At 42.5% G+C, this 12,266-nt stretch overlaps 1 protein-coding gene across 1 annotated transcript in view; it reads right to left on the reverse strand.

Moving 5' to 3' along the window:
* ABTB2 (ankyrin repeat and BTB (POZ) domain containing 2) overlaps positions 1-12,266 on the reverse strand; it is a 133,163-nt gene that overhangs the window by 14,681 nt on the left and 106,216 nt on the right. Inside the window, exons 4-5 of the mRNA XM_009334552.1 lie at positions 8,450-8,602; positions 2,814-2,979 (exon numbers count right to left, since the gene is read on the reverse strand). Coding sequence (XP_009332827.1) covers positions 2,814-2,979; positions 8,450-8,602 — 319 coding nt within the window. The remainder of the gene's footprint in view (positions 1-2,813; positions 2,980-8,449; positions 8,603-12,266) is intronic.

Here is a 12,266-nt window from a genome sequence, read left to right on the forward strand (position 1 = left end):
ATCCTACGGCTTTCCCCCCTCCTTAATTATTGTGAGTGTTTGAGTTTTTCACAGGCAGCATCTCTGCTGCTCATTGTGTAATAATACAGCTTCATCTTTAGAGACGGACATGTATCGTAAAATAGAATTACATCTCACACTGAGGAGTTCTGATCTCGTATCTGCAAAGGCGTCTTTTCGAAACAGCCACAATTCCAAGCATTTGAGGCAGTTACACATGTTTGCAAAGATGTTTCGGGGGGATGGGTGGGTTTGACTTTTGGGGGCTTGGGAGGATCCACTCTCATTATAGACAAGTAAACTTAACTGAGAATTCAAAACTCGTGTCTGCAGGCACAAGCCCATATTTACTGCCACAGTCAGGGTTCTAAAACTACCAGGTTTGTATAGACTTACCTTACCTTTCTTTTTTTAATTATTTTTAATATCAGTTTTGCATTCCCTGCTTATTCCTCAGTATGCAAAGGGAAGAAGAGATTGTTTTCCTAAACACCTCAAATCCTGTGAAACCAGAGTGCTGCTTGGTACCCACTGGGAGTGAATACAGGGTCCTGCTCCAGACTCAAGTTTCTGAAGATATGTTCCGAATTCTCTCCCTCTCTCTAAAAATATCTCCATGTGCATCCACGTAGAAGTGGGTCTGAACACACACCTCAACGTTGGACATGCTCACATTCTGGGAGTGGTCAAAACCTGAACCTGGATCTAAAGCCTGTATGTTAAATTAGTCCAACAGTTCTGTCAGTTGTAGGATTTGCAACAAAACTTTTGCTGTACTTGGCAGGTGAGAGATGGTCCCACCTCTTTGCGATACCTCAGGGGTGCCTGCCTACTGTGCACTGTTTTGAGAAGACTCATCATGACCAAAAGAAATCAAGATATATGAACTGAGCTTTACCAGGTGCCAGTGTTAAATGTTCTGTCGTACGACAGGGCATAGAGACGTGCTTTCTGTGGCCATGCCTACGTCAGTTTTCCCAAGTTTGGGTATACTGGTGTTGGCTTATTCCTTCACAGGAAGGGCAAAAGCAGCTAGCTGCAAAGTTCAGATTTGGTTTCATATTCCAGCTATGGCAGAGTCACTGCTAGAGTTTGGATTTAAATCCAAATCTCTCTGGGATTGGTAGCGCAATGGAGGACACTTGCTTAGCTGCAGAGATGAGTTGCTCCAGAATCCCTTAAGTGGAGAATTTCAGAGCAACAGTGTCTCCAGGGGGAGCCTGTCTCGCCTTCCTTGGTCAGTGCCAGAACACTGCTTGGAGACGTGGGAGCAGCGTTCTGCAAAGAAGACGGAGCCGCCAGCACGCTACGATCCCCCTGTTCACAGTAAGACTGGCTAGAGGATGACATCAACAGGATGACAATGAGACCATAAATAAGTGACAGCAGAAACTCCTCAAACTTTCCAATGAGTTGCCTACAGAAAGCAGGGTCTTCACGCATACAAAAGCTAAACAGCTCCCAGTTTGCTGGCTGGCTGAAGAGAAGTAAAAATCATCCCGCAGTAAGAAGTGATGGCCTCGGCACCAGTGTCGGTGGTGTTAGGATCGCAAGGCTCACAATGCAAAATAATCTGCTTCGAGAAGACAAAAGGCCTCAGGGCTACATAAACAGAACTGCAAAAACTTATGAAAAAAAAAAAGGAAGTAAGGGGCAGACCTTCGTAATATAAATCTGCTACCTTTGTCACTTTATTAAAGTCAGTATCGAGGGCATCTATGATGTGATATCCCACCTCTGTGACCACAAAGCTCTTTGTATTGGATATATGTAAATAAGGCAACTACATACCTAAATACCAGCTTGTGCACGAATAGTTTCTGCTCGTATTTGTATACACATTCACACTACCTTCAAAATTGCAGGATGGAGGAAAGTACCATGGAAGACGTGCCAGTTTCAGAATTTGGTCTGAAATGCTACTGCAGTAAAGTGCTGTTTATGAGAAAACCCCTCTACTTGAACGTAAATCCTTCCTACTGCTAAATATCCTATTGTTTCCGAGACATGACAGCTCATTCTCATTGCTCTGACAGCTATAACGAGTGTTTATTTGGAGGAGCTTGGGTTTTTTTGGTTTTTTTTTAATTAAAAGCTAATTCAATGCATTGAATGATACCCCAGAGAACAGGCTGCTGTTACTTGATGGGACTGACAGCACAAGCAGAAGCAGCTAAAGACTCCTCCCCAGATTACCAAGTCCCTGTGGTTCAATGTAGCTGAGCAGGGAACAGGTGAAAATGAAAAAAACAGACACATCAGCATGATGGACTTTCAACAAAGCTAATACTGACTGATACCAATTCCACTGGGGTTCTCGGTGCTGTTTCTTATACGCCAGACTGTACTAACACGTAACTCACTTCGCACAGGCAGCCCGAAAGCCATCAGACAGTAACACCTTTTGGTCACTCATCACTGACCCAGACTGGATTTGGGCTGTTGAACCAGAAGAGAGTGTCACTGGCAAAAACCACTTTGTTTTGACATTGTCTTAGCATTAAGACAATGTCAGACTTTCCATTTGCAGCCAGCATATTAACCTGTCTTCCATCAGTGCCTGAGGCAGACCATCCAAGGAACAGGCATTCCAGCCAATAAAGAAACAATTCACTCTAGGCTTTGACTGGCTTTTGGGGGGGTTATTTTTTGGGGTTTTAAGGGATACGTTTGCAGACTAAAACACAAGCTAGAATTAGAAAAAGCCTTGGAGAGGCAACTAACACTTAACGACCTCGTGTATTGATTTGCCACATGGAAAGGAACACGCAATTTGTTCACGCAAAGAATTTGTGTGTGGTTATATGGCATACCTGATCATCCATGGTGTTAACCCCGTCAGGTCCCAGTGCATCGATTGCTTGGTTGATCAGATCTGTCCTTCCACAGTTTAGCATTCGGAAACCCAGATCCTGCTGGAATTTTTCAGTAGCAGCCTTAGCATCCAGTCTCCGGAAGGAACTAAAGCAGCATTCAGGTCTGTGAAGAACAAAAGATTTTCTGGATTATTTTCTTCTTTTTTAGCCCCGTCTCCTAAGAAGTCAGGCTCATGAATTTTCATGATTTTACCTATCGTATACCTTCCTCACTGCATAATCATTTCTGAAAAATCTGGCTAACTTCACTCATACCGGAGATAGAAGTTTTAGTTCTTAGAGAAAGACAGTAAGTTCATGTAAACACTGCAAAAAAAATTAAAAAAGGTGTCCAAGTAGAGAAACCTCATCAGTGCCCTTCTCCGAGGGAAAGGCAGGAAGAAATCCTTATTCCTTGTCAAGAGCGGTGGTTTTCACCCAGCCTCTCGCTACAGGGGTAACTCTGGACCAAGCACCGCTTCTGCTACATCCTAGCCAGCAAAACAGAAAGGGGATGCCAGAATATGCCCATACCATAATGGACACCGAGCAACCGGGGTTACCGCAGCATGAGGTTATTGTGGTGGGACCGGTGTCACAGGCTGCAAACCTGCAGCAACCAGGTTTCCTTAGTTCTACTTCTCACAAAAAAAACCCCACCAAAACCCAGTTGCTTTAAATAATTAGCCGTGTACATTTTGTATATCATATTTGTAGTTTCCTGCTTGTTATAGGATAGTCCATCAAACATACACAAAAACATATTGCAAGGAGGAGAAAGAGGTGGAGGGAAAGTGTATCTAATAAAATACCAGTGTAGTTCTAGGATGAAACAATTATGCTATCTGTCTACCAGATTAGCTATTATTTTGAAATAAAAGGCGTTTCTGAAAGAAGACAATGATCCTTATTCTTTTCTGGAAAAAAAATAATAAAAGTTAAAAAAAAAAAGGAATCGAAATCAAATTTAGGTAGTGGAACATTCTCAACTCTTCCAACGCCTCATTAAAAGGAAGCGCGTTAACATTTCTATGAGGCTCTATTAAATCCTTATCCTTTAGATGACTATCAAATGACCTTTATCTCATTTGGAAGGAGTCCAGGGATTACTGTAAATCCTCTGGTTATCTGCTCAGAGACTTCTGAATTCCAAACCTGGAAGTGTATCTGCTTCACTGAAGAAACATTGCCAGATTGGAGGTGTTCCCTATCTCAGCTGGGCATTGATATGGTCAGCCCTTTGATGTTATTCAGGGTGAATGCCTTCTCTACTCGTTGTCTGGTTTTCAACACAGGCTCTTGTGCAAACTCTCAGTGAGTGAGATATCAGCCTGCCAAGTTCCTTTGAAAAAAAGAGATTCTCTCAACAAGGCTAACCTCCACTGGAAACTTTGTACGGCCTGCCAGATAACTAAACAACTCCTCACTTCACGTAGGAGATTCAAGACGAATCTTAGTCAAGTTTTAATTCAGCTGGTCATTTTTTAACGCTCCTGAACTTGCATTGATGGTGGATGACAAATGGTGAGCAGATGCTCTGAACAATATGCTGACTTAACAAAGATCCCTCCACAGCCTGGTGACTGGTCACATTGTACAGGGGAAACCAGCATCTTGCCGCAGCTGCTTTCGGAAAGGAACTACATCAGGGTACAATTTGGGGAACAGTCAGCAGGGAAGCAAAGTGACAGTCTTGGAGTCACTAGCTCTTTTGAGGTTCATCTGCAAATAAAATGTGTCTCCGAGACAGCTGAGTACATCAGAAGACAAGATCTCTGAAGCACCCAGATATTAGGATATTAGGAAACATACAGTACAGCGCACAAGAGGTCAGTAAGGCAAAAGGCTTAATGCTAGACATATACAAATCCTAGAGCTAGGCTAGTCAATTAATAATCTTGTTCTAGTAAGGTAGTTGGTACATTATCGTCATGCTACAATATTATGTAGAATATGATGCAATGACTTTGTATAATAAGAAGGAGGAGGAGGAGGAGAAGAATCCTATGCAAAAAAGTGAAATAAAATGACATCACCTGAAATCCAGTGAACCTCAGAAAATAAAAGTTTTTGAAGGAATGGTACCTGTCTTTGCATATTGTTTGTATTTTGCTAACAGGCATGATTCCACCCAGTGCTATTTACAGGCACTGTTGGAGCAAGGGTGGTGGGGGGACAATTCACCGACGAGCCCTGCAGAGCGAACGGCAAAACAAAACAGTTGCACAGAGCTGTGAGAGAGACTCAGCAAAAAGACGGACTCTAGTTCTTCGTGTAGAGCTGCCAGGAGGCCAGTTCAGGCGCAAGAATTTGAAGTTATAATTTGTAAACTTTACTCCTGGGGGACCCGCAGGCTCAGCCCATACAGAAGTTACTGTACACTTGCTGTTCTGCAGCAGTAGCGTGACAGCACGCTCTTCTATGATAGATGCAAAGTAGCTTTTTCTTTTAGAGTGTGATAAAAGTTAAGAGCATCCTACAAGAGCCGGGGGGGGAGAGCTCACATATGCACAACTGCTCTGCAGCAGCTGTAACCGCAGCAGGTTTTTCATGTGCGAGTTGCTATCCTGTGGGGAAGAGAGGCAAACTCTTGCACGCTTCCTAAAGTAAAGCCTGTGCCCCTGCAGTTGCCCAGATAGCAGCTCCCACATACGCTCAGCTGTGCCCAGGGGATAAACTGAAGAACTGAAGGTGGACTGAGAGACATCGGGGAGGCAGAGCCCAGAGAGCAGGGAAAGGGATAGGGCTGAGGTCCTAGTTTGGGAAGGGATAGCTTGAAGAGGGAGCAGGAGCCAGGTGTGCTCTTTGGGTTTCATAAGCAGTAACTACTACTATAACTACTGGTAGTGAGTGACTTAAATTTGGCCTGCAGTGAGGAGAAAGAAAGAGAAAAAAAAAAAAGGCAGTGTGTGATAATAACTGAATATTAAAGTCCCAACATTTGTATTTAAGTAGGTCGAAAAGAAACACAGTTCTCTGCAATCTGGCATTTCCCCACTTGTATTATCATTTAACCAGTAACAGGTGAGTACCGAAGATGTTTATAAATTGTCTGGCAAACATAAACTGAGAGCATCCTCTTAGAAGGCTTCATCCACTAAGACACAAACAGTTGTTGTGGAAGACTATACCGCCCAAGCAGCCTGTGTCAGGGAATAGATATTAGAGGTCTGAATTTCAGGTTGAACTAATTATACTTTGTTCTTCTGCACAACTTCTCCTTCAGGGATTTCAACATACCCTACCTGATGCATCACCACTGCAAGGAACTATCATTATATGACTTTTAGCCTGTGCATCATGAGGAAAAACGAGTTGCATTTTGCCTGTAGTCACACAGCAAGCCAGGGATAAATTTGGCTTCAGTTCCAAGATTTCCTTTTCCGCTAAATGTGCTGTAATGGCTAGATAGAAATGACTGCTTTAAAGGATCATAGAATGGGCACTGGAAACGAGGCACTGCTCTCTCCTCGTGTTTTTTTCTATTAGTTTAAATCTTTCATGCAGCAAAAAGACAATGCTCTTTCTCTCATACCACACATCACAGAACATCCTTAGACCCCTGAAAATAAAACTCAGGCAAGAGAGTGCAGAACAAAGACCTGATCAAGCTTAACTTTGATTTTTGTTCTCTACTACAAAGATGACGTGCATTACTTTAAAGCAGAAGTTGGTTCACCTGCAGGGAATGCATACTGTGTATGTCCCTACGGAGGAACAGTTTGGTGAGGTAAAAGGTGTGAAAGGATCTTAGTTTTCTTACAGAATTGCCATTCTTTCTGTAATAACAACAAACTGGATAGAAACCTCTAACATACTCCTTCCCTGGGCCAGTACTGCTAACCCCTTAACAATCCAGCAACTGAATTATCTTATGCCTGAATATCCCACATAGTGTGGCTGAGGCCCTTTATACCTGCTTCTCACTTTTATTTGTTGCCTACATTATTTTGGACTTCCTGAGTGTCTATCGAGACCTTCGTTTCATAGCTGTATCATTATGGCTTCAGTTTAAACTTACTGAGATGAACCCCATTTTCACAAAGGCTGTCTCTTAAGTGTTGCCTTTTAGCTTACATCAGCAGCAAAATCAAACACCCAAATCCCTGCCTTCTTTTTTGTTTGTTTTTTTAAGGTATACGATCCATAAAGTAAGGGACTACCTGTGCTTTGTATGTTAATGTGCGCAAAAAAACCAGTGCAGAGATGGAGTGGGATACCTTTGAAGTGGAAGGTTTGGATTCAGTTTTGAAATCAAAAGTCTTTCTAAAGGAGAGACTGAAAGAAAACCCATGAAACTGACTGGAAGTACTTTAGTCTTCCACAGTACTGTTCATCAAAGAATTTCAAAGGTTTTGGCAAGCATTAGGCACATATGTAAAATTCGTTTAGCCTATATAAAGTTGCCTACACTAGCACCTACCATCCACACGTAAGCCAGAGTAGCCTGTACTTTAATTGACACAGAGCACACGTACACTGGCAGAGAAAAGGGAGAAGAAAAGTGTTCCAGGAATAAGCGTACAACTCCTGCTTTGTGGACGCCAAGTCCAAGTTCAGCTGCTCCCTTCCAGTCTGAAGCCAAGGAATTTAAATAACTGCTGAGGATCACCTGTGTAACTTCAGTTTTAAAAAGACTGGCAGCACTCTCGGTCGGTCAGGTACCACGTCGCAGGAGAAAGGCAGGAACTGAGAGCTAAGAATAAGACTAGGAGTCAGCTACAGCCGACGAAACACTCAGTCATCTAATTGCACCAGCTTTCTCACCAACTAATTTAGCTTCGCATTAGGTTTTGTGGGTAATAAGTACTACCCTTCGATGCACAAATGGGGAGACAGAGATGTAGCAAAAAGCAAGAGCCTTTTTGGCTTCCAGAAGGAAAAGGTAAAAAGCAACAAAACCAGATCCAGGACTCCTGATTAAAAGCCTCTTGTTGCTTTTGTTGTTCAAGAAAAATAATTCTAAGAGTAAGGATATATTTTTATCTTTTCAGGTGATCATTTCATCACTTAAGAGCATGATAAAAGTATTATTTATTGTTATTAATGTGTCCCGCCCACTCATTTAACCCAAAGGTATATGGGGGATAGAATTCACTCAAGAAACAAGAATTTACCTTGCACTAAAGTTCAAGATGTAACCCTGATATCAAAACCAGTGCTAATGACAGCAACTTAAAGGACTACAAACGTGAATAAAATATCTATGATGTGCTAATGAATCAAGCTAATTATAAATTCCTTTTCAATATATATGTGAGGGGAGGATTTTAAAAGGTACTGATACTTTTCATCAAGGTATCTCAAAAAGCAAAGAATAATCTTGTAATTAAGGCTGAGGCATAAAAAACCCCAAATACTTGTATTTCAATCCTTCTCTGTCTCATTCCTCCTACATAACTTTTGGCAAGACAAAATCTTTCTACCCCAGCTGCAGTGTTTGGCCAAAGTTCCTTTATCTCTCGGAGTACTAAAAGGTTACACATGTATTGCCTGTATAGTATTTTGAGATCTGGCTCCCATGAAATATAGTAAGAATAATATTGTAAGAAGTTACAATTACTTTAGCTGCTTATAAAGCTTAGTCCACGTACTTTAGCTGCCGGGGCTCGCAGTCCAGTCCAGGTAAGAGCAGTCTGGCTGTCTGCCTGATATCATCGCTGTCCACAGTTAAACTGCGCCGGTGCTCAGCGTAGGTGATAGCCACTCTCATCCACTCCATCAGCGGTGGCAGAAGCATGAAGGGTCTGTGCAAACAAGGAAAAAATCCATCACGGTTAACATTGGCCTGCTATCTTGTACTGCGATGCAAAAGCACACTTCATCGCTTCCTGGGCATGCTTGTGGGAGGCTGGCACAGATAAAACCCACCTGCAGAGGCAAACTCTGTCCCTGTGCTCAGCAAGACTGGCAGGTCACAGCAGGTGGAAGGAACTGGAACTGCTCAGCCTTGGTTAGCTGAACCACTTCTTACCCAAAATGGGGTCATGCCGGGACATGCCGGTTTCATGCAGTACATTTTACCCTGTGGGAAATAGGGCCAGACTGAAAATACGGGACCTACTTCTACTATTAGCTATAGGTCAGGCCCCCCTAGCTCAAGTGGCCAATGCTTTGTTGTGGATCAGAAGGGCTCTCATCTCCAGGGTGCAGCTTATATAATAATTGTCTCTGTTGTTCTAAATAATTCGTATGTACAGGCTGCTCCACTGCTCACTTAGTAACACTGAAAATATTCTTGATTATTTGAAACTTCAATTAAACCAGGCTAATTCAGTACTAGCCCCATTGATTTTTACATTACATTATCACTATCCGATGGCTTTTCACATCCTACATTCCTTACATGCAGAGCTCAGGCCTCCATTTGTGCATAACTGACCCTCTAGACCACAGCAGAACTGATGCAGCTATGTTTTAATGGGAACCGTTTTGCCAGGGAGGAATGAGTAGAATCAATGAGATGACAACTAACAGGAAGACATCTCTGTGCAAGAATAAATGTACAACATTACTTAAATTGTAAGCAATTTGTGGAAAAGCAATCTGTTCCTAATTTGTACAGCATCCAACACAGTTAAGGTCTTACTTGATATGAAGGGTTGCAAGGCAATAAAGGAATATAAATAAGGTAATAACAATAGCAACAACAGCTATTTTGGACCAGCCTATGAAGAGGCCCCCCCCTTACTCCTGCTATAAGAATGAACACAGTACTGAGATTACACATTAATATATGGGTACCATAATACTCTCATACACAACAGATCTCATCCATCCTCTCAATATACAGCCGACCTGATCTATTCTTTGCTTGATTTTTCCCCAGGGATACCTGCCACCCTGCAGGTGCCTCTAGGGAAACCCTGATCATTTCACAGTCTGAAAAACACTGGAGGTGGGGAAGGGGAGAAACCGTCATGGAAAATTAACTGGGAGATGCTGTGAGCTAAAGAATTAATTTCTGTCTCTGCATTTCTGTCTGTGCCATGTTCTGTACTGTGCATTTTCCTCTGGACTTTCTGACATTTAGAAGCGTTTGGCAGCTCATTAAATTCTTCACATGAAGTGATCCAGCCCTGGGAAACTGTCATACTCACAGCAGTCGTTCACTAGGGACACATACTCTCTGATTTCTATGAAGAATGCCACCATTCCTTTGTTCAGTTTCTTGCCATGAAGTTGTCTTCCAGTGATGCCGTGTGTAAACTGGGAAAGTACACAGCAGTGGAAAGCAAAATGGACACTGCTCACCTACTACACACCTTGTAAAGAATCGCATGTGCTGTCAATATTCTATCCACAGGTTCTTTGAAATTTTCTCCATTTCAAATTGGACAGCTACTCCGTTCCCAAGGGGATCGGGCTGGAGCTGGGTGAGATGTGCTCTGAGAAAGAGTGGACTTTATTTGGGCTTTTCCCCCTCATTTGAATTAAAATGCATTGTTTTATTTAGCCATAACCGAGAAGGATGGTGGCAGCAGCACTTGGCAGAGAATTTATAGCAATTTGTAACTTTTTCCTGGAAAATGTATTACACTCATTTGATTAGAACGGTCTAGGACATGACCGGCATGTGGAGATCATGTGTGGCAGTCCTTGAGGATGTGCTGTGGGATCACAGACTTTCAGTGTTAACTCATGCATCGCAAAGAAACTAGTCCCCAAAGTGGTCTCTCTTCTGAGGATTTTTAAGAGCACTGGGGCCAAGACATTTTTGGCAGAGGGAAGTTAATTGTATGCAAAAAGGAAAGAGCTCCAGAGGAGTTAGAAAATTATGTCATCCTTCCTCTGCATTGAATGCTAGGACACTGCGCTCGGAGTTTGACTTTCAGAGGTGAAGAACACCTGCTATCTCAGCTGAAAACAGTAGGTCTTCCTAGAAGAAACAGCCATGCTATCAAATTCCCCCCGCCTGCCTGGGTCCCCAGGAGGATCCATGACAAGACTGCTGAAGGAACGAGGAGCAAGGGGAGGAGGAGACTTTTTCCCTGCAGCCACCTCTCTTCTCCTCCTGTGCTATTTTTCGTAGCCTCCTGTTTTGCTACAGCAAAACAGAGAGGGAGCCAACAGTGACAGCAACATCAAGAAAGAAAAACCTTGTTCTTCTAAACAAGAATCTCCTTCTTCTAAAGCAGGAAAGAAAATACTGTCCTAATGGAAGCAGGTGAGAACAGCAAAATTTGTCTCCGTCTTGGCAGTCTGAGCTGGTCCTGAGACACACATGCAATGGACAGTCTCCCATCCAGCCTGTCCCATATTCTTCTAAATGGTTTGACTGAACAAGCTTTCTCTTCCCTTCCTCTGTAACAACTGCTCTATAAGCCCCTGCTAACGTTTTAAACACATGCAAACTTTAGCATCACAAAACACGTGTAAATATCAGAATACTTCTGGTCAGGGTAGGGTAAGCCATGATAACTCCCCCATATTTGATTTACTGAAACTATACAGAGGCTACGTACAGGAAAGAATCCTAAATCTTTACAGATTGTTGTGGGTTTTTGCAAGGGACTGAAAAAAGAAGAAGGGCTTTCAGTGCAGTGAGCTGATGTTTGAGTTTAATGCTGGAATCAAACTCTATGGTTCAGTCCCATTTTACCCTAAAATGGTAAGAGCTCAAAGCCACTAACACAAAGCGAGTTAAGAACAGCTATAAAAAGCTATAGCTTAGTCTCACCTGTTCTCTCTTTTTTTTAAGGAATAAGCTTAAAAGTCACGTTGCATGACTGCACACAGAGAGGGGAGTATGTGACTAACAGAGATACTGGGAGTGATTGCCGGATTGCCAAGTAAGCCAAGCAGGCTTTGTCATAGCTTTTCAATGCTCCTAGTTAGGGGTCCTGGGAGACCCACATGCAGTGAGCAGAACTATGCAGGGGAAAAACGGTGGGAATAAGACTAATCTGCAACAAAATGGTGAATCGTGTAGGAGGGTGGCTAGAAGAAGGGGCGTTGTTTCAACTTTACACCAAGATGGAAAAACCCCAAGGATGGCAACAGAGTCTAAAAGAAAACAAAGCGAAGTCTCATTATTTGGAGAAGGGAAAAGACTCTGAAGCAAGACAGAGTATCCGAAACCTAAACCATGTCATGTTGATGTGGAAAACAGTGGCATATTTACAGTTTGGATTCTCAAACACTAAACCCTTCTTCAAGCTGCAGGAAAAAAAATAAACCTCTGAGTATGTAATCATACGTGAATAAAATAACAACAGAAACCATGATTTAGAAAAAAAAACAAAATCTTTGCTCCAAAACACAACCAGCTTAAGTCAGAAGCCATTCCTTTCAGATTCAAAATATTGTACTGAATTTGCAAAAACCTCCCACATTTACAGAGAAAAGATAGGAATTACCACGCTGGATCTGATTCAAGGATCATCTCAACAAATGCCACGTCTTTCAAAG

Source organism: Pygoscelis adeliae, unplaced genomic scaffold, assembly GCF_000699105.1.
Source record: "Pygoscelis adeliae isolate BGI_AS28 unplaced genomic scaffold, ASM69910v1 Scaffold171, whole genome shotgun sequence".
NCBI classification, from domain to species: domain Eukaryota; kingdom Metazoa; phylum Chordata; class Aves; order Sphenisciformes; family Spheniscidae; genus Pygoscelis; species Pygoscelis adeliae.